The following is a 26,595-nucleotide window of genomic DNA, read 5'->3' as shown; positions in this document are numbered from 1 at the left end:
CCCTCAATTCTGGAGGTGTCGTATGATCACATCACCGAGAAGCTTTTTGGAAAATCACTGTTGGATAGTGACAAGTGGGACTCTTGAGCATTTAGAATGAAGAGCGAAATAGAAGCTAAAGACATTCCGCTAATTTTCTTCTCCCTTCGAGTCATCCATCCAGTATACAAGAAATAGTATTGATCTAATTTACTGTTATCGGTAATAATTTAGAGCCTAGTATCTCTGTCAGTAGTTTAGCAGGGACTTCTCTATGTACGCATGGACAGCAAGTCTTCCAAAGCTGAGCTGTATATCAGCAGAATATCTGACAGCCTTTTCTGACATACGGCTTAGTATAGCAATCAAGTCCCCATCCATGTTTAGAAAGCCTCTCTAGTCATATGTATCGAGTGTCAAGGTTTGTTTAATATGATATACCACATTACCAGGTGTTTGGCCACGGGTATCGATTATATTTCAGCTTTTCTGAAACCCTCTTTTCCTACGGTAGGGACACATGAATTCTCTCAAAAGTGTAACGATACTATAGATAGTCATTCTAAGTGAAGCATGAGAAGGTCACAATTATCACTGATCTTCTTCCCTCACCTGAAGTAGAAATCAGTCTTCTATGGTATATCTGTGTTCCAAGATTTCTGGGGTGAGGAGATAGCCGTCATAGCCTAACCAAAAAGTGCCAGGGTTTCCAAATTTATCATAGAACGTAAATCGACCCTCCCAAATCGTAGAGGCCGGCCAAGTTGCACTAGGCGAGAGAAGCATATTGGTGACACACAGGGCGTTGCTTTTCTGATTTATGGTGACCTCAGCCGTATAAGAACCAAACCCCACTGTTCGCGTTTCTTCTAATCCCATCGGCCAATAGTAGAAGATATGGAAGTACCCAGCAGTGTTGAACCAAGCGGTTGCATGATCTAAGGCGGGGTCATCTGTGCCCAGACTATAGCCTTGGAAGTCTGCTTTTCGGAGTTCGTACTTCGTGGTGGTCAGATAAAAGTTCCGTTGTGTCCATCTGCCGCTCTCGTCTGGCCAATCTTGCGTTATATTTTCCTCCTGCTGCTCAAAGTTGAGATCGTCCACCTTGTATGTAACTGGGTTCGTACCCACGAGAGTGATTTTGGAATCAAAGGTTCCACCCCCGGTATGGACAATCGTACCATCGGACTGTTTGATGCTAGCGCCGATTCTCTTGTTTTCGACCTTCGTCGTCGTAACCCAGTAACGCTTTTTCTGAAGACCCCCAGCCGCAAGAGATAGGTCAGGCTGGACGGTCTTTTTAGTAGATGGCAACCCATGTTCGAATTCGTTTTCTGTGACTGAATAGCTCCACGATCCTGATATTTCCGTGGGAAGGTCGTCATAGTCGATGAGTTTGATTGTCTCGAGCTCGGAATCATTCAGCTCATAGGCAGTGTTTGTGTCTGGATCAATCACGCTGATAGCAACAATCACAGGAATCTGCATGTTGCCATTGGCGTAGAGCGCATCACTCGTGGCGTTGGGTGTAGTGGCCTGGACTTCGAATGAGGTAACCTCCCAGGAGACGGATGTAGAACCCATGATGAAACAGTAGATCAATGTTAACTGAGATGAATGATGTGAGTAGAAAAGACCTCTGAAAAGAAAGAGAAATATGTTTCTTAAGGGTTATTATAGATTTCCCAAGCGACCAAAGCAGTAGGTGATGGCCACCATCTCGGTTGTATACATTGAAGAGAACACCATTGTTCCGATATCAGCTGTGAATCACACAGGCTCTTCGGGATTTGATTTATTTGATGAGACTTGACTTTTTTACTTAGATATCTTGTGTAATCATTAGGGGCCCCTTGCCCAATGGAGATCCTGTCTCGTCGATCGTTGGCCACTTTGCAGGTTCCAATGCAAAGATAGTATAGAATGAGCATTCAGCTCACTCCATAGTGGGTCCACCAAGTCTGACGGGCCCGAGGATTTCTCTAGCATAGTACATCGGCCGGTTCAGCTGCGCCCTGGACGCATATGCATGTTGAATGTTGAACTTTTGCCACCCTTATGCAGTCTGCTTGATCGGGGAGCACTTTATCTATTGTCAAGGCGAGCAGAACCTATCAGTTAAAGTCTGGGCCCTGATTTTGGCGACAATCGCCAGACACAATTAACTCGAGAACTGATTTCATAGCCATTGTAATGTGACTGCTAAGCGCATGAAGTGACCAACCAGTAACCATCAACCAATCTTCAAGTTGTATTTACACAACCCCGTCTGCGAAGAGCCAGATAGTACTGAGCTAGTAGTAGACCACTAGGGTTGCTGCATTTCTTCTTCGTTTGGCATCGGTATTATTATGCCCAGCGTGTCCCCCTCACTAGTGCTCTAACTAGCAGGGGTCCGCAACACCGCACGTTTAGTAGACCGACTAGTTACACAGCAAGATGCCACGATTCAATCCGGAGCGGTACCAAGCTGATACAAACTAGTGATTAGTCGGGCGGGCTACTGGATAATTTCGGATCACCACAGCACCAGCAGGGCGGGGTAGGCTCGCCATAACGCAGGCATTCTTTCAGGAATATTGCCCCGTTTCATTCCACCCAATGAATCTGGACCAACTGAACTAACAGAGTTCTCCTCAAGGGATCACCATGTCCGGGATTTGGTTGTCTTAAGGTTGCAGCAATCCTGCGAGCTATTATCAGGACAGATGCAGTGACTCGTGCCGTGCGACCCGGGTCCAAGCGATCGATAAGGCCCTATAGTTTCATTATATGCGAATATCAGGTGCACCTTGACGCGTCTTCCACCTTCCATAAGCGTTAGAGGGCAGATCCATCTAATGTAACCTTAATATAATAACGATCCTCTTAGTATTGTCTAGACTCACTTCTCAACCCCTCTAATGTGTCATAGTTAGTTTAAGTACTTAGTTACTACTTAGTATCCAATCATCCTCTTTGGATCCTTCTCGGAATATATTCCCGAGCTGAAACTCAGCTGGCAAACCCGAACAATGTGAGAAACCCTTAGTACTAGTAGTCTTCTTAGCAGTCTCAGCCCTCCACCACTGCAAGATCATTTCGGAGAGTCCGACAGACATGTAATAATACTGTAATACTTCTGGGAGTTTGATGGCTTAGCATGTACGATGTCGTAATAGTTGTATGCTATATTGCCATCATTAGAATGAGATGCGGGATTTGAGTGAGGCCTACTTGACGTGCTAGATCAACTTGAGTTGGCAAAGTACAACTCGCAGACGGATGAACGCTCTATATCAGGTTCCACCAGTAAGACATGCATGTGTAGTGTAGAGACCTGCTTTAGCAGCTTGGAGGTGACGAAGACAGCATCGATTGATGCATCAATAGGTCAGTCATTGTGCTCCTACTCTTTGCTGGTAGGGTAAAAAGACGCAGGCATATACTAGAAGTTCATGTATATATAGGAAGCTGATCACTGCTCCTGAATCTTGTTCAAGTGCCAATGCTCATTCCCTTATCTTGTCCACAATTCTTCTGTTGCCAGAATTTCAGTTTTTTTTTAAGATATAAGAAGACAGCCCATCTTGTCTTCGAATCCTAGCGACCTCTACTCCCAGAGTTTCAATTTCCAAAGTTTTCTGCAGAAAGGAGTTGATCCTCGTACTGGACAATACACCGTCAGTATTCAACTCTTTGATGCGCCATCGGAGACTCGCAACTGTCCGTCACTCAAACTATCTTTGAGCTACAATCCCCTCAACACCAAAGATATCGGGTTGGGTACTGGCTGGTCCTTTAATCTACCCTCCTACAACCATCGCCAAGGCAAGACTCTGTTGCTCTCGACGGGGGAAAACTTCCAGGCCACTGAGACGACCAGTACCTTTTTCATCCAGGACCAGAAGCTCAAGAGCTTCCAGGCAAAAAGAACGGGATCGTCAGCAGGATCTACTTATGAGGTGGCCTACAAATCAGGCCAGGTAGAGATTCTCTCCGGTTTCAACAACACTTACAACCAATCGGTTCCAATCACCATCTACGGCGCAAACGGTCGCTCACTCAGTCTGGAGTGGACCCGCAATGGTGAACAGCCACGACTGAGCAAGATCCAAGACGGTGATGATGTTTTGCTAGAAGTTCAGTATTCCGATGCGCAGGTAACCATCACCAAGGCGCCTGGAACTACCGCGGCCAGCATCTTCACGCTTATCCGGCGTAATGCGCAATTAACCCAGCTTAAACTGCCGCTGGACGATGACACGCCCCCGTGGCAGTTTTCGTACAACTCCCTCAGCAACGGATTTGTGTGTGTCTCACAGGTGACAAGCCCTACTGGCTTGGTTGAAGAGGTCAATTACAAGCAAGATGGTCATCAGCTGCCCTCTGGGGCGCCTTTTACGAGTATTCCATACGTGGTGTCTCATGTGGCGCGTCCAGGCCGTCAGCAGCCAGCCATCAAGACTACCTACAGCTACTCCTCATATAACTTCCTGGGTTGTGGAGGAGCACGGCAGTGGAGTGATACCGGGGATAACCTGTACCAGGTGCCTGCGGAATACCAGTACACATCCATGGCGCAGCTGGAGGGTGGAGCAACCACTACCTATACTTACAATAAGTTCCACTTGACCACCAAGATCGTGGAACAACTGAGCACGAAAAAGACTACCCAGGACATCACATATCATGCGACTCCGAATACAGCATTTGACGATCAGCCTGCGCAATACTTGCTACCAAGAACGGTTGCGATCACTTATGCGGACACAACTGCCTCCAGTCGAACAGAAACAACAACCACCGAGTTTGACGAATGGGGCAATCCTACTTCGGAGATCAAACCGGATGGCTTGATTACCACTCGCACATACTACACCGCAGATGGAGAGGCAGATTTCCCGGCTGACCCTCATGGTTTCCAACGGTACTTGAAAACGGAAACAGTGACCCCGGCGGAGACGTCCTTTGCTGCACCGACCAGAACAGAGAAATTTGGTTATTCGGAGCTTCCTACCTCAAGCAATGCGACAGTGCAGACATTTGTTCTGCAATCATCGCGCGCCACTCTTGAGGGGGACACTTCGCTGACCACTGCCGAGTATACGTATGTCAACCAGCCAGACTCCCGCGATCATGGACGTGTCCAAGAACAAAAAACATGGCTATCCTCGAAAGACAACGCCACAACCCAGACATTTGCCTACGAGTATCTCAATAGCGGCGAATTGAAAAAGACACTCAATACGGCCAGCTTTGACGGCGTTTCGGCCAAATATGTGACCGTCCATTCCCTGTCGTCTGGCAAGGTTACAGGACAGACGGATGATGCTGGTATCCAGGATGTCTTCCAATACGATGCATTGGGCAGATTGGTCAAAGCCGCAACAGCGATTGACACCGACCAGGAAGCAGTCCGCTACAACAGTTACGCCATTCCTGACGACGGCAGTAGTGGCATGGTGCTGTCAGTCACGGATGCCAAAGGTGTCCAGACACAATACATTTCCGACGGCCTGGAGAGAATCTGCCAAGTGAAGAGACAAGATGATGATGGTTCGTGGGATACATCTACTAACACATACTCCGGCACTTTTCGCTTACTGCAGGAGCGCAACTACAATGCTCTGGGCCAACATGTTGAACAAACTGACATTGACTGGCTGCGTACCCAAGATAGCGATCCAACGGAACTACGAATAACCAAGGAACTGCAGTATGACGACTGGGGTCAGGTCCTGAAGACGGTAAACAATAGCACAGGCGTCACGACGATCTCAGCAACGGATCCTATCAGCCTGAGCCAAACAGAAGGAATCGAGGGCGAAGGCCAAACTGTCACGCAGCTCAATCTGTCCGGCGTGCCTACTCAAATCCGCCTTCTGGGTAAAGATGGTACCGAGTACAGCAAGCTCACGTACAGCTATGACGGCCTGGGACGATTGGTGGAAGAAGAAGATGCCTTGGGTCGCAAGACAACATACCAATCTGACTCATTTGACCGAGTCACTAAGACCGCATGGGTGAGCGGCCGGGAAGTCAACGTCCAGTATGCCACCCAAAGCGCGGCAGCTCTCCCGACCTCACTCCAAGTCAACGACACAAACCTTGGCGGACAGTCTTTCGACGGATTGGACCGATTGACGCAGCGAACAGTCGGCGGGCGCAGTCTGACGCAATCCTACCAGGGCAGCACCCCAGAGCCGACCCAGATTGCCACGAACAAGGGCGACTTCAAGCTCACATACGAGCCGGGTTTGCCTCAGTCACTCTCGACGGTCAGTGGCCCGGACAGAAATGAGACATACAAATATGACTCAAAGACGGGGGTTGCATTACAGCTGAAGGCTCATCCAGCACCGCAGATCGTCAATACTTCCCGTCAGGTCTACTGAAAAGTGAAGCACTCGACCTCAGCGAAGGTACCGCATCCTTTTCTACACAGTCGACATACTCGATGGCCGGGAAGTTGCAAGGATATACCGACGTCCATGGAAAGGAATACCAGAACACATATAATAGTGCAGGCCGCCTGAGTGCCTTGACTGTAGGATCCCTCACGGTCTCTTATTTCTATGACAGCGCCAACCGTCTGTCCGGCACAACAGTTCAAGACCAAGAGCATGACTCTAGCTTGACCACAAACCTTGTCTACGATGACTTCGGTCGAGAGATTGAGCGCACAGTGTTGCAAGGGGAGAAACAGGTGTCTAGACTAACTCAGTCCTTTGGCGAGACGAGTCTTGTCACCACGCGGCAAGTAGAAGAAAGTGGGAACATTGTCCGAAATGAATCATTTGCCTACGACGAGCACAACCGTTTGGTCAAGTACACATGCGAGGGAAGTCAACTTCCGAAAGATGAAAAGGGACATGAGATCCAATCCCAGGATTTCACCTTCGATAACCTCGATAACATAACATCTGTCACAACAGGTTTTCAAGATGGCACCCAAAACACGGCAACCTACTCATACAGTCAGAGTGATCCAACCCAGCTCAGCCAGATTGAAAACAGCCATCCCGATTTCACACCTCAAATCACTCTGGTATATGATGCCAATGGATGTCTCATCCAAGATGAGCAAGGCCGTACCTTGGAATACGACAGCGGTGGCCGCCTGGAATCAGTCAAAGACAGCAGTGGCAACATAATCAGTCAATACAAATATGACGCGGCTGGTAGACTGATTTCCCAGTCAATCCCTGACCAGCCATACACCCAGCTATTCTATCGACAGGACAAACTAATCAGCGTCAAGTCTGGAGACCGCCAAGTCAGCTATATATCTGCTGGCAATGAATACCTGGGACAAAGTACTCAGACCGGCGATTCTACGGAGATTCAGCTCTGGGGATCTGACGCTAATGGCTCTGTGCTCAACTGGTTCGACACAGCACAGCCAGATCAGATCCAGCAACAGCAGTACACGCCCTATGGCTTCAGCGCCCCCGATTCCGCCTTCTCCATAGGCTTCAATGGCCAGTGGCGTGATCCAGTCACAGGATGGTACCATCTCGGTAACGGATACCGCGTCTACAACCCCGTCTTGATGCGCTACCATGTCCCCGACCCCGGTAGCCCGTTCGGCACAGGTGAAGTCAACGGCTACGCTTACTGCCTGGGCGACCCCATCAACCGCATCGGCCCAAGCGGCCAGTGGAGCTTCTTTGGGCTCTTCGATTTCAGCTGGGCAGATCTAGTGTCTACCGTGATCAGCGTGGTAGTAAGTGTTGCAGTCGGCGTCCTCACAGCCGGAGCAAGTGTGGCCATCGAGATCGGCGTGGGAATCGCAGCCGGAGTCGCAACCAGTGTCGCAGTCGGAGTAGGAGAAGACCTAATCGAAGGGCGAATGCCAACATGGAAGTCCGTTGGAATCGACGCGCTCGCCGGCTTGGTTGGTGGTGTGCTCGGCGAGGCTGGTGGCCGGTTTATAGCTTCTGGACTCAAATTCGCCACCAACTTCAAGAGCTTCATCGGACGAGCTGGCTCATATACGGTCAATGAGGCTGCAAAGACGGGATTCGAGACTTTCAAGGAAGCTGTCACGGGGGCTGTGGAAGGTGAAGTTGCCGGTCAGCTTAGCTACGGCTTCTACGGCGATGCACTCTCCAGCGCGTTGGACAGAGATGACTCCTCATCGTCCCAGCAGGTTTCGAGTTCATCACCGGTAACTAGCTCACCGTCATCGTCTCAACCCTCTCAGAAGGGCCAGGTGGTCGCGGTCAGAGAGGCGTCGTTGGCTAGAGACCCCATCAGACTTTCTCTGCGGGATGGTCAATCCACCGTTTCTTCTAATCGAGACCGCGCATTCGGTGAAGATGCCGGCAAGTCCATTCCTGGTATGTTGAATCGCCAGCTCAAGTGCACGTTCGGGCCTCTTGGAGCATCGCAGGGCAAGCGGCAAGCGACGGGAAGTGGTGCACTTGAGTCTTTGGAGAAGAAGAGAAGATCGTGTGCGTCGGTGAGGAGTCAGATTCGGGCTCAAGGTGTTTGATTGAGTAGTTTATAAGAGTTCTTTCTGTGAAGGAAAAGTTTGATGCATGAAAGATGGATTAGCATTTTTAAATGGGCTTTCTGTTGTCCGTCTCTCCCCATTTCTTCTCTCTGCCCTTTTAGTGTAAGCAAATATCAAAACAGCAAGGTCATTCTAGTCTATCTAGCAACTATATAGTATCGCGATCTGAGATATTCCTCCATAATTAGTAAGTGCGGCTGTAGTCAGTCTATTGGTGCCGTGAACAGAAACAATGATGGTCTATGGTGCGCGAAAATATGAAATGCTAGAGATAATGGATAATTAGAGTGTGTAAGGGAGTGTGTAAGGGAGTTAGAAAAACCGAAATAATAATAACCACAAGAGTATAAGAGAGGAAGAAAGGAAAGGAAATAAGAGAGTAATAGGGTGAAAGAGTGTGTGGATAATCAGGAAAAGGAGATGTAGGGAGAGACATGAGGGAGACAGAAGAGATAGATACCTCCATTCCCTCATTTTGACGATCTCAAACCGCCGGGAAGGGCTGTAGGTCTTGTGGAGGAATCCGGTGCAGCATGTGTACCACTACCACCGGTGCGTTAGGCCCGTTCGGATTGCGTGGGTCATCAAGACAGATTCTCCAGTGCATGAACAAGGAAGTCCCCAGCTGGATTCTCCAGTACACCCGGAACAGATACTCGTGACCGCCCTGTTGACCAAGCTCGAAATTCATCACCGAGTCACGAGCAGGATCAACGATCCTATGCAAGGCAAGGCGGTGTGCTAGAATTATGTGTTAGTCACATAGACAGACTTAGTTAACTAAGTGACTAAGGGAGTCAGGGCAGAGGAAATTACTAACTTTGTGCTTGCCGTAGGCTACAAACACTCACGTATTGCTCTGGCGCAGTGACCAAGAACCGCATACGGACCGAGAACTGGCCCTGCACTCCAGTGAGCCCCTTCAAAGAACACGCAGATTAGCGGAAGTTTCCTGACGAAGCAATTGTTTCTTTTGTTTGGGGGGGGGGGGGGGGGGAGGAGGTGCGGAAGTCTAGACAACTTACTGGTCGGATACCTACAAAAGCAACGGATTGTTCTCGCAGCTCATTTCCAACCCGTGCAACAGAAGGGACTACCAATTGGATGGTGGTGTTGCTTTGGAAGCCCTGTACTCCATGCAACCTGGCCGCACACAGTGCCGCACCGCGTGAAACTGCCTGCACACTGCCAGAGAAGTTAGAATCATGCAGTTCATTGATTACTAGAAGTCTCGAGTGAAGACAGCTTACCTGTGTTGCAGTTCCCCCAGCAACTTGGGTCCGGCATTCGGGTAAGCGCGTGCAAGATCCTGTTCGACCTCACGGCGTAAGTATGCCGACTTGCCCAGCCCACCTGCCAGGATCACCTTCGTAATTCTGGCATTTACTGGGGCGGTGATTCGTGCATGTATTTGCCGAAGTACCCCTTGCACAACCGGCTTGAAGGCAAGGACCAGGGCATTGTAGTCGAAACGATACTCTACTTTGCGGTTTCCCCGCAGCTCAATCCGAATTGCGTGCACCTCAGTCCCGGTCCTGCCTGAGAATACTTCTTTCACAGAGCTGATACACTGCCGAGCCTGAGCAGCGCTTACCCACTCTCTAGAGTCGTGAGGTAGGTCCGGGTGGGCAGCCCGAAGTTGCTTCACCAGTTCCAAGTCCACATCAAATCCACCACATCGAATGCCTGAGACGGATTAGCTACCCATATGCAGGCCTCCGCCTTCGGCAAATCGGTGGTACGTACTGGTAGGATCCCCCAGGAGTTGGAAGGTGAAAGGACGATCTCCATTGTTGCCGTTTACTTGTAAAACGGCAGTGTCCTAATCGAGTGTCAGCTGGATGGTACCTTAAATGACCTTGACCAAGATAAGCCTTACGATTGTGGAGCCGCCGCAATCGCACACAAGAAGTATGTCACCATCCTAGTTATCCGACCTTGTTAATTCCAAACGCACCCAAAGGATTCCTGCTGGCTGCTGCTGCTCACCCGCATGTCATTTCCGTTCCTGTACTCATCAGCAGCCCATACAGCCGCAGCTACAGCTTCAGAGGCATAGGTAATGCGATGGTTGTTCCCAAACCATCCAACGCTCTCAACTGCAGACCGAAATTCCAGACGGCCGCGGTCTGACCAGCAATCTGGTTCGGTGAAACACCAGTGGATTTGTGGTCCACGCTCTCTGAGGTCCATCCATAGCCTGTCCCGCAAGTCTCGAAGAAAGTCACTAATGATTTTTCCGGTGCCAATGTCGTTTAGTTCCACTGTGCCGCCGAGGAGGTCTCTCAGATTATGGCGTTGTGTGGCCACGTCTGGGGACCCATCCAGCATGAGTTTTACCCAAACATACGGCTCTCTGCCGCGGGATGCCGCGGCACTCCTCCCCCACATGATCTGACCATTGCTGTTGTATTTGAAGATCGAAAGGATTATACCGTCATTAGCGCCATGAGTAGCCCATGTCGTCAGGACGCCCAGGGTAGTCAGGATTGTAAGGACTGTAAAGTATGTTTATGTTAGCGAGAATCACACACACACACACACAGAGAGAGAGAGAGAGAGAGAGAGAGAGAGAGAGAGAGAAATAGAAAATAAGGCAGAAGCAGAGAGGTAGAGAGACAGATAAAACAGAAAAACAGAAAGATAGAAAGATGAACTAGTAGAAAAACAGAAAGATAAAAAAAGCAGAGAAACAAAGAGACAGAGAGACAAAAAAAGGGATTCGATAAGGAATAGGAGGGAACAAGGAACTTGCCTGTTTTATACGCCCCGAAATCCACGGAAATGAAGTACTGGTTCTGTTCCATGGTGGATAGAGGCGGGGGACAAAGTGTTTGAAGATTTGTGAGGTGATGCTGTTAAAAAAATCAAGGATGTATTCAAGACCAGCTGAATGCATATGCAGTGGAGATTGATGACGATACTAGATTAAAATTGAGGAAATGCAAAGGGAAGTGCGACCAGCTGGCTCTATTTATGTTTGTCGATATGCTACTTCACTGTTACTATTTATTCTACTACAGATATATTACAAACTATGATACTATCTTTGAGCTGCACCAGAATGGCGTCCAGTTCACATGTTCATCTCATGACCTGGCCGTGTCTCTCTCTGTCACGCTCACACACATACGGGTCCCTCCCCCTGTCTTAACTGGTCTACCAGTCAATTGCATGGCATCCGAGAAGGTTTGTTGCGGCTGAAACCCTCACACGGGCTAGATTTGCGGATGGGTTGATGCCTCACATCACACAAAGAGCCGGGTAGCCCTAAGAGCCAATGAGCAGCCAGGGAACTGACTGAATGAATGAACGGATGAATGAATGAACGGATGAATGAATGAATGAATGATGGAAGAAATAGACTTTTGGTCATCTATCCCCCCGTTTATCTTGCCCGATTTTCCTCTCTCTCTCTCTCTCTCTCTCTCTCTCTCTCTCTCTCTCTCTCTCTCTCTCTCGATTCCCATCATCTTCCTCCGTATCCACACTCTCTCCCAAATCTGCGACACCTCCTCTCAACATCTCCTGAATAGACTCCAAACCAAGATTACTGATTCTATTTGGCCCTTTCGTCACGCTACTCATCTTCATTATGACCAGCCCCCAGAACCAACATAAACGGCTCAAGCGCACTTGGTCGGATTTTGAAGAAGAATCTAAGTTGGCCATGGAGAAGGAAGCTATGTTAGACTTGGAGGAGGGATCTATACCGGACATATGGAACGACGGGGGTCCAGCTTTGTTACCCACTGCAAAGTACCTCTGTCAGAGACAGGAGTATAATGAGATGATTGAACATTATTGGTCCATGGCCTTTATGGCTGGACCGCACAGGTTGTCTTCACCAGCAGATCTCCAAAAGGGATTCATTAAGATTGAAATGGAGGTTCACAGTTGGGCTTGGCGCTTTGGTGAAGAAGATTCGATGCTTCATCTCTCCAGTGATGACAAACAGGCTATTATCGCCAGCCTAGATGGATTCTGTGTCCAAGAGGACTGGGACAAGATTCATTCCTCTCTTCCTCCTGCCGCTCGCTCTATGTTTGGAAAAGTTTTGCTAGAGACCATGCTCAATCAATTCATTTACAAAAAGTTTGCCACCTCCCCCTTTTGGTTTATGGATGCCAAGATGGATGCAACGGACCAGCCCGGGGATGTCAACTTCATTAAGAGACTTGACTATATATACCAGAGGTTCAAAGAAAGTATGTCCGTCTCAGCCCTGTTTTCTCCCCTCTTCCTCGCTACTGGATAGTTTGAAAATCACTAACACTTAGCATTTACATAGTATTGCCCACAAACGCAGCATGGTGGAAGTCAACTCTCGTGAGCATCTGCACCGCAGCAATCCTGTTTGTGGATGGTCCCCGATACTCAGCACTCGGCCAACCGATGCATGAACATCGCAAAGCACTCGTGAAGTCGTATGTGGACGAGCTGTGGGGGTGCCGACTGTTTCGACTCCTACTCAAAGAATCGCTGAGCGAGTCGCTCCAGACATTCCGCGATGACAAACTCCACATGATTCTAGAGTTTGCGGCCCAGGAGTTTATTGCTGGTCAAGCTAGTGTCTTTGGCAATTTAGTGGTTGAGCGACTGCCTGAGCTTGCCAAGTTTGATCACCATTCGGATACTATGGTAACCCATCATTTCCATGCTGGCTCTGAGTCCCACCATGGTGCTCAGGTTCTTCTCGTGGTAAGACCCCGCTACAGCTACCATGATACGATTATGGGTATGAATTATGTACCGGTACCTCCGATCCAACTCATACAAGCGGAGGTTCTTACGGCGCCAATGGCGCCAGAGCAACACGCTCAATGGGCAGCCACTGCTGGCGATGATGACGCTACGCAGAATGAGAGAATCGACAATGAGGGCGTGGACAATGAGAGACACGAACGAGATGAAGAAGGCGAAGGCGAAAGGGAAGGAGAAGGCGGAAAGGAAAGAGAAGACGATGATGAAAATGACAACGAAGGTGAGGATGATAACAGTGACGATGAAAATTTTGAGGATGACGAATGAGCGATATGAGGATTGGAGAGGAGGGGCTTTTCTGTTTTGTATCATTTCGGTTTTCTTCACTTTGTTTTTGTCTCGTGAGGTTCAACCTTATCGTTCCTTCAATTTTCAGTCGCTATATACTATCATCAAGTAGATACTAATATCAATTTCGGGCTTACCTATTATACCTTGTGCACCGGTAACTCTAGCTTTCCGGTAGAATACGTATGTCCCCAATTTAGTCAGTATTTCACGCCATACTTAAAGCAAGTGGTGATACTGGTTTATACTACCTAATGCATTAGTAACTGTACCCAAGTAGTACTTATCCCCTGGGTTCACTAATTGATTTTGTTACAGTCCGGTCGAGCCTCTGTTCGTATTATCAGGTGGTAAGTTATACATACATACGTTTGATGACGAGAATACAGGCACAACTCTATTAGTGCCACTGCGTAGATATATATATAAAGTTCAAACTTAGTAGTAGAAACATCCTAAAACACTGCACAAAGTTCCCATAGTACCATTCAGTGCTAGACACAGCAGTGGAGGAAAAAAATATATCTGAATTATAGTCTACAGAAATAGTATCATTTTCCTTCTACAACTAGAGGTATATCCTGTCACTTCTTCTCTAAGATAATGTGACAATAGCTGCGGGATTCCGAACAAGTAGTACTAATTTTAATTATAGATGTGAGTAGGGCTTATTATTTTTTGATTTATTATCTTGGTATCAGCCAGGATGATTACCGCTACAGTAACCCCGGCCATCGGTTTCACCCCCTTTCGGGGTCAGTGAACTAAACTTATCGTAGTTCATGGTAATAAGTAGTAGAGGTCATCATCATCAACATCACTAAACTATGCTTCATTCTATACAAATACTTGCACGTACATATATGCTTTATTTCCTACTGTCTTACGTACCTCCTATCTAGGACAACTGTAAATCTTCAAACTAAGTTAAATCCCCAAATAGCCCCCTCCTAGTATCTAATAAATTCAATTTTCATCACTTCACCCAACTAAGTACCGACTTGCGCTACTACTACCATGTACTACATAACCTAGTTACCCGTCCATGTCAAGCAAGCAAGCACCTCACACCAACCCAATTTAACCCATCAACCCATCAACCATCTACCAACACATACACATACACATACACATACACATACACATACACATACACATACACATACACATACACATACACATACACATACACATACACATACACATACACCTACACATACACATACACAACCAACAAGCACATAACCCCAAGAACCACCGTAACGACACCTAAATCACCTCACCTCAAGACTTAACCCAAGTTAATGCACCACATTAATTTATTATTATTCGTCCACATTTAGACTCCCCGTTAGTTCCGATGGATAGCGGGCTAGTTGGTTGGTTCAATCCAATCCAATCCGAAGGGGGTAATGATTTGCCCGCTGAGGTGTTTGTCAGTCAGTTGCCTGCCCTGTTGTCTGTCCACATGGCCCATGTGGCATACATACTTACATACGTACATACATAATGTATGTGAGTGCGGGTTGGGCGACGTGCATAATACCCTACCTACTACTTACTTACTAACTAACTACTACTTAGCGGATAGATGGGTAGTTATTAGTGGATGATGCAGAGTTATGGGGCCGAGGGTCCAGTGACGTCGGGCAACTCCCACTACTTACCTACTTACTTATCAGGTCAGATCTGTTATTACTGTGTTGGGCATGTGACGTGCAGATGGATGCAGATACGGGATTGTTCTGGTTGGTTGGTTGGTTCGTTGGGTTGTCACTACGTGGTGGGGTAAAAAGTATCATACTACGTAGGATGAAGTGCAGTGTAAATGGTATAATATTGGTCTATCGGTCCGTGGTTGTAGTGGGTAAATAGTAGTAGTGCATCTAGTATGTACGCTGTGCCAGTACAAACAAAGGAAATAAGGAAAGAATCATCCCAACAGTGTCCGACGCGGATAACCGAATGATAAACTGGTGTGTCGCAGAATGGTATCTTAAAGAACAGAACGAAGCGAAGCCACTTGTATACTGCTGCTGCTGAGGGTATATCAAGTCCACGTTCCCGATGAGCAAGCACGCCAGTCAAGAAAGCAGATCCCCGTCCCACGAAACATAACAATAGAAAGATAAAAGAAATGTATCACAAAGGAAAGGTAAGAATAAGAAAAAGCTTCCCGCGCTGATAGCGGGGTATTCGAGCAGTAGGTATCAATCACACGCAGCAGCAATCCAGTGAGCCAAGCCCAAACCAAACGCGCTCAAATGCAATCCGGTGATAATGAGAATAAAAATGAAGAATCAAGGACAACGCTCACGCGCCTGTATTCCGTTGCGGTGCTAAAAATGCATCCCGTCGCTTATGTCGAAATCAAATCAGAGTATTACTTTTGGGGTTTCCTATGTCGGTATAGGATGTAAGGTCGAAGTTGTATCCGTTCTAAGCCGAGGTCGGTCGGCGAAGAATCTCCTCGCAGTTGGCGTCAAAGCGCATGTTCCATAACCGAATGCTGTTCATCAACTTCTCCGTGCTTTCTAGCTCGCGGTCCCGGCCGAAGATCGTCTCCACAAATTCACAGCCCGCGTTGCGGCCCATCGAGACCGTCTTACCACCCTCGCGCTTGGCGGCCTTCCACATAAACTGTTCACATGTCTTCAGCAGCTTCTTGAATCGCACCCACAGGCGTTCGCCACTTTCCAGAAAATCCGCAACCGTCTCACGCGCATCGCGGCGCTTGATGCGCTCAATGCATTCGTCTGCCCGTTTGACCTTACCGGCCAACTTGATCAACAATAACCACAGATCGCCCGCGACATCTGCCATAGGAGTCGACGCGCCGTGGTGGAATACGGTCCAGTCGTAAATCCACTTTCCCAAGGAGTTGGCGTCGAAAACACTGCCCAGAAGGATGATGGGCATTTCCGTCGGATCCCAGTTCTTGATCGAGTATCCCTCGGGGATACCGGCCCGCGCAGCGTCCTCTTCGGTGGCCTTTGGCGGCGGCTTGGCCGCGGGTGCAGGCTTGGGCTTGGACGGCGTCCGAGTGGAGGTAGATTGGCGACGCGCCCGGGCGCGTTTGGCGGAATCGACATCATCTTGGGCAGGAACCTGGTTATAGTAAAAGTATTGATCAGTGGGTGGCTTTGGCTTGCGCGGAGGCGTCGTTGGTTTGCGACGGGGAGGACTGGGTTCCTCGCGAAAGACGTATCGGGGGGCGTCATCGTATCCATCGTCGACCACATCCACAAAGATGGGTCGCTTATGGGATGGCGGAGCGCCAGCGGAGTCCCACTGACCGGCGGGCGCACCAGCCATGGTACTGCGACGACGGTGATAGCCACCAAAAGAAGCACTTACAGGATCGTGCTTGCGCGGTGGCGTGCCATGCTCCGGCATCGCTTCATAGATTCCATGGCCATACCCGGAATACCATCCTGCCGTTTCCCTAGGGCCGGCGTAGCTGGCTTTGCGATTATGGCGCTTCGAGGGGCCACGAGGCGAGGCGTAGGGGCTGGCAAATTGGGTGGCGTAATAGGCGTAGTGAGGCGAGGTGGGAGGGGAGGTCATGTAGTCGTAGGAAGACCACCCGGGGTGTGGACTGGGATAATGGTACATTATCGAGAAAGGCGCATAAAAATCGAGGCTTCAAACGGCGAGGCGAGACACGAAACGAGAACTTTTTATGGGTGGAAAGAGTCCCAGAAGCACGACAATCGCTAGAGGTATAGAAAGCAAACAGCAAACAACAAGAAGCACAACCCAGGTATATTATACAGGATATCGTTCAACAAGCCGATCGACGCCGGGTTTAAAAGGACAACGGAATCGGGATATCGATAATGATGATGATGAGGACTGAGGAAGAGGACCGTCACCGAGGCACGGTTTCTAGGGGAGAGGAGGAGGCGATTTGTATGTGCTGAGAGTGCATTTGAACGTTGTCGCTAACCGAACGGTGTGCGGGCAAAGGCGGCTGGCTGTGGAAGGAATGCCTGGGGATCTCTGGGGGGCAAACAGAGATCAAACGATGGGAAGTGTGCGTTAAGGGACGCTGTGACCTCTTGAGAGGTATATAGTATATACAACTGAGAACAGCGATAAGCCGGGGACTTCCAGGAGGCGACCCAAGGAAGGGATGCGACAGGGGAGAGTAGGTGTAAGAGGAAGAGTAGTATATAGATAGGAAGAACCCAAGAAGGGTGTTGTGTGTGTGTGTGTGGAAGGGGAGTCACAGAGGAGCCAACCGGTTTTGTACGGACGGCAAAGACAAAAGACAGAAAGAAAGGGCACGGGCGCTGCGGTAAACTTGGTATGGAGTGGGGCTCCCAGGTATAATCCCGTCGGTAATTAATCTTTCCAGACTTGCTCTTGCGCTGCGGCGGAGTCACGCTAGTGGGTTAGTGGGCTTAGTGCGGTGGATTTAGTTCGTCTCTTAGTGACTTGCTGTTGAAAGTTACCGTCATGTCACGTCTGTTGCGTTTGCTGACCTTACGGTAAAGTATTGCTGAAGGTGTGGTTTCAGGCCCAACCACCACCAGAAGCAAAAAGGATGGATGGGCGAGGGATGGCCAGGGAGGGTGAAACCCAAACAAGTACGAGTATCAATAGAAGAGATAGGATCCAGTAGTAGGAGAGTTTAATACTGCAGGCTATTGGAAACGTCTCATCCCATCCAGGCTGTTGCAAAGTCAGTCAGGACAAGACCAGACAAGGCTGGACACATTCCCCCTCAAGAAATCGCCGCAGAGTATCATCCTAGGTCCAACAGCGACTCGTGCTTTAATATACCCATTATCAGGTCCCCCTCTCCGCGGCATGAAGATGAATCATCCGATTGACGGGCGCCATTGCAAGAGTCATCTGAACCGCTCTGTTGGGCATCCCGCGTTCGCTCCCTGACTGGGCGACACGATGAAACAGGCAACGGCAGGCTCGGTACGGAAAATAATGCGCAGAGGGGATCTTCAGATTCTCAAGTCCAGTCATCTTCTTCAACATGTCTGTCTATCATGCTCGATAAGAACTACCGCGGCGCATTGCTATTGGCGAGCCCATCACTCCGCCGCCGCTGCGTTCCTCAGCAGGCGTGCGTACCTACAGTGGGAGCCTGCCGCATAGCAAGGAGCACATCACGTTTTCGGGGCGAAGGAATGTGAGTCATGGTCACGTTGCCACAGGTGGCTCAGTCGTGAGTAAGAGATATTAATATCTTTCAAGGCAGTCATCGTGAGATGGACACTCACTCTCTTATACAGAGCTTGTCCTACCTGGGTGCCTAGCACTGTGGCGAGGTCAAGTAGGAGCCTACAATGTCTGTGGCAGCGCCTCTATATGGAAAGAGCCATGCTAGGCATGCTACCGAAGGAGCCGAACCTACAGAGTGACTGCATCTCCGGCATGGGGCCAGTCCATGGTCCAAAGTACTGTACATCAATAGATATGCTGATCTGGCGCACACGATTATCGACGGTCGGTTCCATGGACAGTGTGCGGATGAGCCCGTCGGTAATCCATGGTTGCGATCCGGGGTCCGCGAACAAGCTCAACTGTTCGAACTAGTGGAACCATAAGGCATGGAATATCTGACTCCCTAAAAGCCACGAGCCATCGCATGGTTGTTGGGCAACAGCTGGAGTGGATGGGCGTTACGGATGGGCGTTACCGCTGCCGACCAGCTGGGCAGCAACCACACCCTCTTCATATCGGACGACGCCTGTTGGACAGACCGCAATTTGCGAGTCGAACGCGGTAGTTTAAAAATTCGTAGGATCTGAAATCCGGGCATTTGTCTGGCGAACAGTTTTGTGAAACTTCCAGGACACTCAAGCTGTCTGGGCTCTAGACTATTGAAGACTGCATAGTGTTGGCGTCTCTCGAATGTGATAGACGCCATTGCCCAATACGGACAGGCAGGCAGGCAGACAGACAGACCGAGGGGAACAGCAAAGTACTTAGCGCCCTCAAGTTCCCAAGCGACCACAAGACTTACTAGTTCTGCTACTAGCAGGAAGTACTAGTAGTAGTTCAGTTCCAATCCGTAGGGCCAGTCCCCGGGCGGACTCCCAATTAGAAATCGGCCTTCCCCGGTGTCAAGACTTCCACGCAATCAGCGACCGGGAAAGTAGCGAATCCTTTGGCCCCTGGCAGATAGGCAACTCTTCTTTGAGCGCTGGCTGGCCAGAGGATCTTTGCAAGGTCACACATGGCGCTCTGGGTTAAAGCAGGTCAGAAAAGTATGTGATCATGGTTACGTGGTGGCGTTAGCCTGTCGGGACGGGAGGAGTCACAATATTAAAGAGTATCGTGAGCCATATCAGAAACCTTAAGAGAGATGGACTCCTCCTCATCATTGAACTTGGCTGAACCTGAGCGACCACTTGCATTGCGTTGACCACCATTGGATAAACCCTGCCGGACGCGGGATCAAGTCCGGGTGCCGCTGAGCTCCGCTCGGCGTCAACGGTTCAAATGCATAGATGGATCATTTGCGGTGATAGTGTCCTGATTGGGAGGGGAGATACGGTCCGCCAATCTACTAACATCTCTCATGATATAGTGAGATGCGAGGAAACTACTCGAAATGACCTATCGCACTGGCAGTTATCTCCAAATATGGCGGTGATAAAATCCCTATTGACGAACTCTCACCTCATCGTCCGCACCGCCGAATGTGGAAGGCCTCCAGAAAGGATGGTCAGCAAAGTAAATCAAAGTCAAACAAGCACCCCCACAGGGCCAGTCCCACCATCAGAGTTTTCACCGTCCCTTGCTCGGGGAGCCGATGATCTAGTCTAGACTGTGCCGTGTGCCTTGATAGTCTCACTCTTATTTTTTTAAATTATTCCTTTCAGCTGGTGTTGCTTTCCTTCTGGAAGATGCCTTCAATTACGCTGCAGCCTGTATGGTATGGTACATACAAGGACCCCATGTACCTTTGTCCCGAAATTAATGCAAATATTTGGCCCTTGATCACATTTCAGGCCAGACCCATAGAATGCCAGAATGTCCCCAGCCGATATTCCAAAAATTGATACACAAAATCCACATTGATCTATCTCACAACAGCAACACCACACAACAGTAAATACTAAATAGCAACCTAACTTCAACCACAAACCAATCTATCTAATTCATTTCCAACAACTTCCCTCCCGACTGGCACACACACACACCCTCTCCCTCCCTCCTTCCCTCCCTCCCTGTCTGGAAAATAAGCAACCTCAGCACAAGCAACTAAGCCCCTGCATATCCTAGACCACCCCAGCCGCATGCCGATCGCGCGGCCGGAATTTGAGTCTCATTTCCGCCCATCCTTTCACACAATACCCATTGGATTAGAATTTAAGACCTGTGACTCTATCTACTCCTGAATGTGTGCGCCTGACTCAGCCCTTGCCCTGAGCCCTAGTCAGGAGTGATTGGCGAACTAATCGATTTACTCCGTACACTGCACCTATGTTGGATTGATGCCTTATCTGGTATCCATCCATCCATCCATCCATACATGCGCTTCGAAGGATCATACCAGAAAAAAGTACACTAGTACGTACTTCAGGTTTTTGTTCTGAACATTCCTCGTTCCCACATGGTTTGATTATTAAATTCCGAGCGCGTGTTAGCTAGCCTATCAATTCTTCGTATACCAGTTAAACATAACAAAAGGCCGCCGCTTGAGAGCCTAAGGTCAACAAAGCCCGACACGTCTGCAGGTTTCCGCTGCCGCAGGTGTGGAGGATCGTGTTGGTTAGGTAGGGAGTACTAAGTACTGTGTAAGGATTACGCATTGTGGTTGTACTGGTTGTACTACTTGGGATGAGTGTAACCGCTGCAGTAAATGTTTTGCGTTTGGCTCTAGACACCAGGTTCATGGATGTATTGTGTGCTTGGCAGATGGGTTACGTCAATATGCTAGGGATGCACGTGGAATATACTACGCTACATCAAAGTAGTGTTGGATAATGGCCAATAGATGTTTCGGTGTTTTGTAGTGTGCTTGGGGTAAGTTATTATGCTATTACATAGTAGGTTTATACTACTACGTATGTTTTCGAACTAGATAGAACCTTTAAATTAACAACTGATATCTTCAATGTAAATGCTCGATAGTATATAGAGACCAAAACTGCTTGGTGCCACATACTTATCTGCCAGCTACGCTCAAGTTGCAGCGTACCATCTATACACAGAACCAACAATCCACACCAATACTTCCCATACCACACAACGTCTAAAAAACAACACAAAGACAATGAATACCATAACATTGATAACCAATATCAACTATCCACACCCAAGTCCTCCATATCCTCCCCACCGCCAACATACCACCAACACCAAGTAATCAGATAGACAGACAACAAGTAGTAGTAACACGATGTACCCACTCCACCCAACCCTCTCCCCATTCCATAAATACCACTAAGAAAATCATGTATATACATACCATACCTCCACCTCCACCACCACCAAGTTCTACTAGATACATAGTGACCGACCCCATGTCATCCCCCCTCTCTCTACCCCTCTTTTTAGTCTCTACACACACTACATCAACCTACTTTACTACCATGTACGGAGTACACTTCAATTAACCGCCAACCTAACCCAACCCCAACCATACCCTTGTTCTTACACTCCCCGGCGTAGTAAATCCCCCCGCCACACGGGAAGACATAGGGGATAAGACCCCCCGAATAGCCGCCGAAGTTGATGAATCTCATCTCATCACTATCACATTGGCATCATCCATCATCCATCACCCCCGCCTTTGGATTTCCGGGGGCAGATGACCGACCCTGCTAAGGATAGGTATTATAGGTGCATTACTACTTGTGTACTAGTTCAGTGAGAAGTGATGTAAGTGGTAACCTCTCATCTACGGAGTACAATACAACCGTAGTAGTATTTATCTCTTACGGAGTAGATTGGTCTGGGTCCTATCGATCACGTCGCATCTGTTCTTGTCTCGTGGGGTCGGGGCAAGGCAAGGCAAGGCTCGGCTCGTCACGCTCAGCGTTGCGCCCTATCTTTCCATGTCTCCGGTGGTGGTGGTGGGATGACGAAATCTGACTGAGGTATTATCTAAGAAGCATGTAGTAACTATAACTAAGTAGTTAGTTGACTAGTTACCTGGAGTATGGCTATGTGCATGTGCATTACTATATAAGTACAGTACTATACATAGAATAGTATAAGCCGTCACTGCCACTACCACTAGACCACTACCACTACCACTACCACTGCCACTGCCACTGCTGTGCATTAACCACATACATACTAAATCGATACTGTAGCCTAGCCTACATACTACTAAACAATAGTAAAGTATATTGGCGCAGCACGGCACAGTATACCCTCATAACCAAACCCAACACAATCAACTCACAAGAACCCCTCCCACTGTCACCTCCCTAAGATTTAGGCACTCACCCACCCACTCACCCACTCATTCCATCACCACAGCAGCACAGCAGCAAACCAAACCACTACAGAGTAACCGAGTGTCCACCTCTCCCACACAAAGAACAGAGTCTGCCTTCCACCCAACAAATGAGCATCTGACACGCAGGCCCGAAACTCAACTCCCAACTCAAAAATTTCCCGACGTACTTGCGCTCGCCGCTCGGGAGATGCCCGGTTGCCCGTTAGTACTTAACTTTGTGGGTTTTGTTTTGGTGGGTATGTTAGGCTGAGGTTGCTGGAGGGACCGTCAGAATTGGAGTAGATGTATCGTATCATCATCATCGATGGGGGGGTTTTCTGACAGATGACAGTAGGTTTACGGAGAATTTTACGCAGTAGGCTAGGTAGGCTAGATACCAATCTTGTTGCTACGTATCGAGCGGATTCTGTGGAAAGTGGGAACGGATCTAGTGCGATGGGTCCCGGTGGTGGGGGCTTGCTGGCTGGCGGTGGATGTTGTGGCCCGAAGGGTCAGGTTGCGATAGATACTGTGTGCAGCGTGCACCATACTGTGTGTACGTAGTGGGGAGGAGGATACTGCATTATGTTCATTATATTTCGCTAATATGACTACATCTATATTGTTATTGGTGTTCATGATCGGTGTCTGGTAATTGAAGCTGGATGGGCTCTTTGATGCACGTATCCGTCTGGTCAGGTCATACAGTCATATACTCGTCCTCCGCGCGTTTGGTTTGCATCGCCTCGTGCCAACGGAATCCCTGCTTCACAGAGACAGAGGGCAGTGTCGGAGACATGAATGCCTCATGCTGGGAGGAGGCCCAGCTTCCTGGTGGCAGAAATGTAACCTCGCTCACGGACCCGTTGGCGGCTGCCTGCAAGCCGAAATCAAGGGATGAGACCGCAGGAAGTCCATCCGCAGCAGGGTTCTCTGCCCAGATCTTCTCCAGCAGCTGCAAGCAGGAGAGGTTGTTGAAAAACCCAGAGTCTCTGGATAGATCTTTGCACCGTTGGCGGATAATGGCGCGATGATCGGCACGCACGCACTCAGACCCGGTGATGAATAATGGCCACAGGAGATACGCGTCAGACTGGACAGTCATAATGTGACTCATTATGTGTTGCACAATGTTTTGGATACGAGGGTGATCGGACGGTAGGTCTGGATAGGCGAGTCGTTCACTGTACAGGATCGCCGCATGGCGGAATGACTCAGAGATGTGTATGACGTCCTTCAGATTGTGAGTTGCGACCACCGGCTGGTCTGTCGGCGATGAAGGGGGCGAAATGTAGGCGTGCTTGGACGTAAAGAGAGGCGAACCCGATTGCGATCGGTGGGGAACAAATCGCCAGGACTCAAGCTTCTGTCGGAGAGAATACCATTCCGCCCAGAACGCCGGCGGCAGCTGTGCTCCGTTGCGACCACCAGGCGGCGGCGGCGGCGGCAATGAAAATGCAAAAGGACCGGACGAGGTGGCTGGATTGTTCGATGGAAAGAAGGCCATCGAGGGCGGGAGAGTAGTGGATGGCATATGGATGTCTGGTGGCGTAGATGTGCGGACTTCTTGATTTTGGCTCAGAAGGTTCAAACGACCTAGCTGCGCTACGATTCTGAAAAGTCCGGCATCACATCCCGCCAGATTTTCCAGTCCCCATTCGCCATCCGAGGTGGCGGTGATATCCAAGCAAGCACCGCGAAGCTGTACCTCGCGGTCATTGGTGGTGGCGGTCATCGTGTCAATCCATGTGAACATCCGAACAAACCACTTCAGCTCATCCGACATGCAAGGTGAGTTGCACAGTCGGATGGCCAACAATTTTGTCACCCCCGCAAACTGCGTCTTAAATTGAGCGACCCCAGTATCACACCCATGGAATAGACAGAGGATGAGTAAGGTTGCCAGGACAGAGTCAGAAAGTCTCTGATGCGGGTCGGCCAATTCCCGATTCAGAGCAGAGACCGCCATGCCCCGATGATGCTGCTCTTCCTGGGCATAGTCTTCAGGCATACCGATACCAGCCCGGTCCTGTAATGCTCCATCGGTCAAGGCTTGGTGGGCCAAGGACGACATGCGCCCCGGCAAAGTTCGCTCCGTCGCCCTCATTCCTCGTTCGCGTCGCTGTCGCAGGTTACAGCTGGCCAATGTAGCGATGGCCTCTTGGAGCGATGTGCTTTCCTGCGCCAGTCGAAGAACATACGTTCGAAATGGATTGGTTGGACTATCAAATGCCACAATCATCGGAGCAATGACTTCGGCATAATAACTGATTAGGTATCGGAGTCGAGGTGTACGTCCCACGGAACGTGCCAGCAGCTGCTGAGATACTGATGGCGGCTGGCAAGCACTCATACGTGGTGAAACCTCGTCATAACAGGTTTCTTCCATTTGCTCATCTGAAGCATTATCTTTCTGTTTCGGAGCCTGAGCTGGCCACGGACACTGTATTGGTAGTGGTGTTTGTTCTGGTCCCATCCAGGTCCTTGACGGGTCAGGATATGAGATCAATGGGGCATGGCACTGTCTCGGAGAATCGGTCTTTGTCGCACGTGAGGAATAAGAATTATAGAAATTTGGCGAAGCATGGGAATCCACCGTATAGTACACCGGTGAGCACGCCCGGCGTTGTGAAGCAGTTGAAACCGAGACAGATCCATGCTCGGCAAGCCCAGTGCCTGAAGAACGCTGCTTATCATGTCGTCGCTTTTCTGCGGCTGTGTTGAGAGTCGGTTGGGATTTCGACGCTGTCCGTGGTCCTGTCACACGGGAAAGCTTCGGAGGTGCGACCGCAGGCTGTGCCCCGGTCACGGGGAGGGACAACCCTCGAAGCTTTCCTCGACTGGCGACTCCTACGCCCCATGTCAACGCTGTCTTGTACCCCGCGCAATTGCGGGCGCTGTCCAGGCACTGGGAACAATATGGGCGACGCCGGTCGCAGGGAGTACCCTGTCGGGCGCAAGTAAAGCAATCATCAGCCGCTTGGCTTATGACCGTCCTCCTACGCCTTTTCCGGGGACCTGGGGCGGAGACCGGCGGAGCTTTGCGGATTCGAGGCTCCGAAGTAGATTCCATAGCCGGATCTGACGCAGAGGTTGGCCAACTGCTAGGGTGCAGATACTAATTCGCCCAGGCAAGCAATGTGGAGATAACCCGGAGTGCGGGGTCCCATAAGTGGTGCGAGGAGTTGACACGGCGGCAGTAAGCAGGCTAGCTAATGTCTTAGAATAGGCCAGGCGAAAGCAGGGCCAACACGATGTTGGGGGGATGGAAGGTAATGTATCTAGTCGTCGGGATGAACAGGTCAGGAAAAAGCAAGAAAGAAAGACTAACGTCGGAGAGGGAGGGGGGCCACGCTTACGGTCGTTTATAATCAAATCACATCGGGAATCGATCTAGTTCGCGCAGGAGAAAGAAAGCGGATTTGGAGATGATGATAAGCGACGATCGTTGCGGCATCACCCGCCGTTAGGAGAACAGCGCCGGAGATTAAGCCAGTATAAACTCGTTAGCGCCGAGTAGTCGAGGCTCAGCAGCCAACCGGTGCGTGGCGAGTGTCTTCGAACCCGCATTTTTGAAGCGATCTTACTTGATGGCGGCCGAGTGTCGGCGAAATTGAGCCACCGTTTCAGATGGACCCAGAGA

The 26,595-nt window shown here is 49.5% G+C and overlaps 6 protein-coding genes across 6 annotated transcripts; 2 read left to right on the top strand and 4 right to left on the bottom strand.

Annotated features, from left to right (window-relative positions):
- Window positions 1-349: 349 nt before the first annotated feature.
- On the bottom strand, window positions 350-1,789 carry BO83DRAFT_117104 (uncharacterized protein). The gene is made up of 2 exons (XM_025525981.1): window positions 592-1,789; window positions 350-526 (listed from the first exon to the last, which is right to left on the bottom strand). The coding sequence occupies exon 1, from the start codon at window positions 1,561-1,563 to the stop codon at window positions 604-606; it is 960 nt and encodes a 319-aa protein (XP_025384699.1). The 5' UTR covers window positions 1,564-1,789; the 3' UTR covers window positions 350-526; window positions 592-603.
- Window positions 1,790-3,121: 1,332 nt separating this feature from the next.
- On the top strand, window positions 3,122-8,554 carry BO83DRAFT_419845 (RHS repeat domain-containing protein; the record flags this gene model as incomplete). Its single annotated transcript, XM_025534898.1, has 5 exons — window positions 3,122-3,142; window positions 3,166-3,184; window positions 3,208-3,270; window positions 3,529-6,216; window positions 6,303-8,554. 5 exons carry the CDS (start codon window positions 3,122-3,124, stop codon window positions 8,456-8,458), a joined length of 4,947 nt encoding a protein of 1,648 aa, XP_025384698.1. The 3' UTR covers window positions 8,459-8,554.
- Window positions 8,555-8,963: 409 nt separating this feature from the next.
- BO83DRAFT_452745 (Hsp70 family protein) lies at window positions 8,964-11,286 on the bottom strand (the record flags this gene model as incomplete). The annotated part of the gene is made up of 8 exons (XM_025536875.1): window positions 8,964-9,220; window positions 9,300-9,399; window positions 9,505-9,664; window positions 9,730-10,165; window positions 10,226-10,301; window positions 10,359-10,403; window positions 10,469-10,977; window positions 11,235-11,286. The coding sequence occupies 8 exons, from the start codon at window positions 11,284-11,286 to the stop codon at window positions 8,964-8,966; spliced, it is 1,635 nt and encodes a 544-aa protein (XP_025384697.1).
- Window positions 11,287-11,952: 666 nt separating this feature from the next.
- Window positions 11,953-13,510, top strand: BO83DRAFT_452738 (uncharacterized protein; the record flags this gene model as incomplete). The annotated part of the gene is made up of 2 exons (XM_025536874.1): window positions 11,953-12,687; window positions 12,771-13,510. The coding sequence occupies exons 1-2, from the start codon at window positions 12,075-12,077 to the stop codon at window positions 13,508-13,510; spliced, it is 1,353 nt and encodes a 450-aa protein (XP_025384696.1). The 5' UTR covers window positions 11,953-12,074.
- A 2,460-nt stretch (window positions 13,511-15,970) lies between these two features.
- BO83DRAFT_440149 (uncharacterized protein) lies at window positions 15,971-17,146 on the bottom strand (the record flags this gene model as incomplete). The annotated part of the gene is made up of 1 exon (XM_025536232.1): window positions 15,971-17,146. One exon carries the CDS (start codon window positions 17,144-17,146, stop codon window positions 15,971-15,973), a length of 1,176 nt encoding a protein of 391 aa, XP_025384695.1.
- A 6,430-nt stretch (window positions 17,147-23,576) lies between these two features.
- Window positions 23,577-26,243, bottom strand: BO83DRAFT_344716 (fungal specific transcription factor domain-containing protein). Its single transcript, XM_025528728.1, has one exon. It carries the CDS (start codon window positions 26,023-26,025, stop codon window positions 23,653-23,655), a length of 2,373 nt encoding a protein of 790 aa, XP_025384694.1. The 5' UTR covers window positions 26,026-26,243; the 3' UTR covers window positions 23,577-23,652.
- Window positions 26,244-26,595: the final 352 nt, after the last annotated feature.

The sequence above is a fragment of the Aspergillus eucalypticola genome (genome assembly GCF_003184535.1).
Source record: "Aspergillus eucalypticola CBS 122712 chromosome Unknown BO83scaffold_26, whole genome shotgun sequence".
Lineage (NCBI taxonomy): Eukaryota > Fungi > Ascomycota > Eurotiomycetes > Eurotiales > Aspergillaceae > Aspergillus > Aspergillus eucalypticola.
The sequence above is the reverse complement of the archived record's forward strand: the minus strand, read 5'-3'. Positions and strand labels throughout refer to the sequence as shown.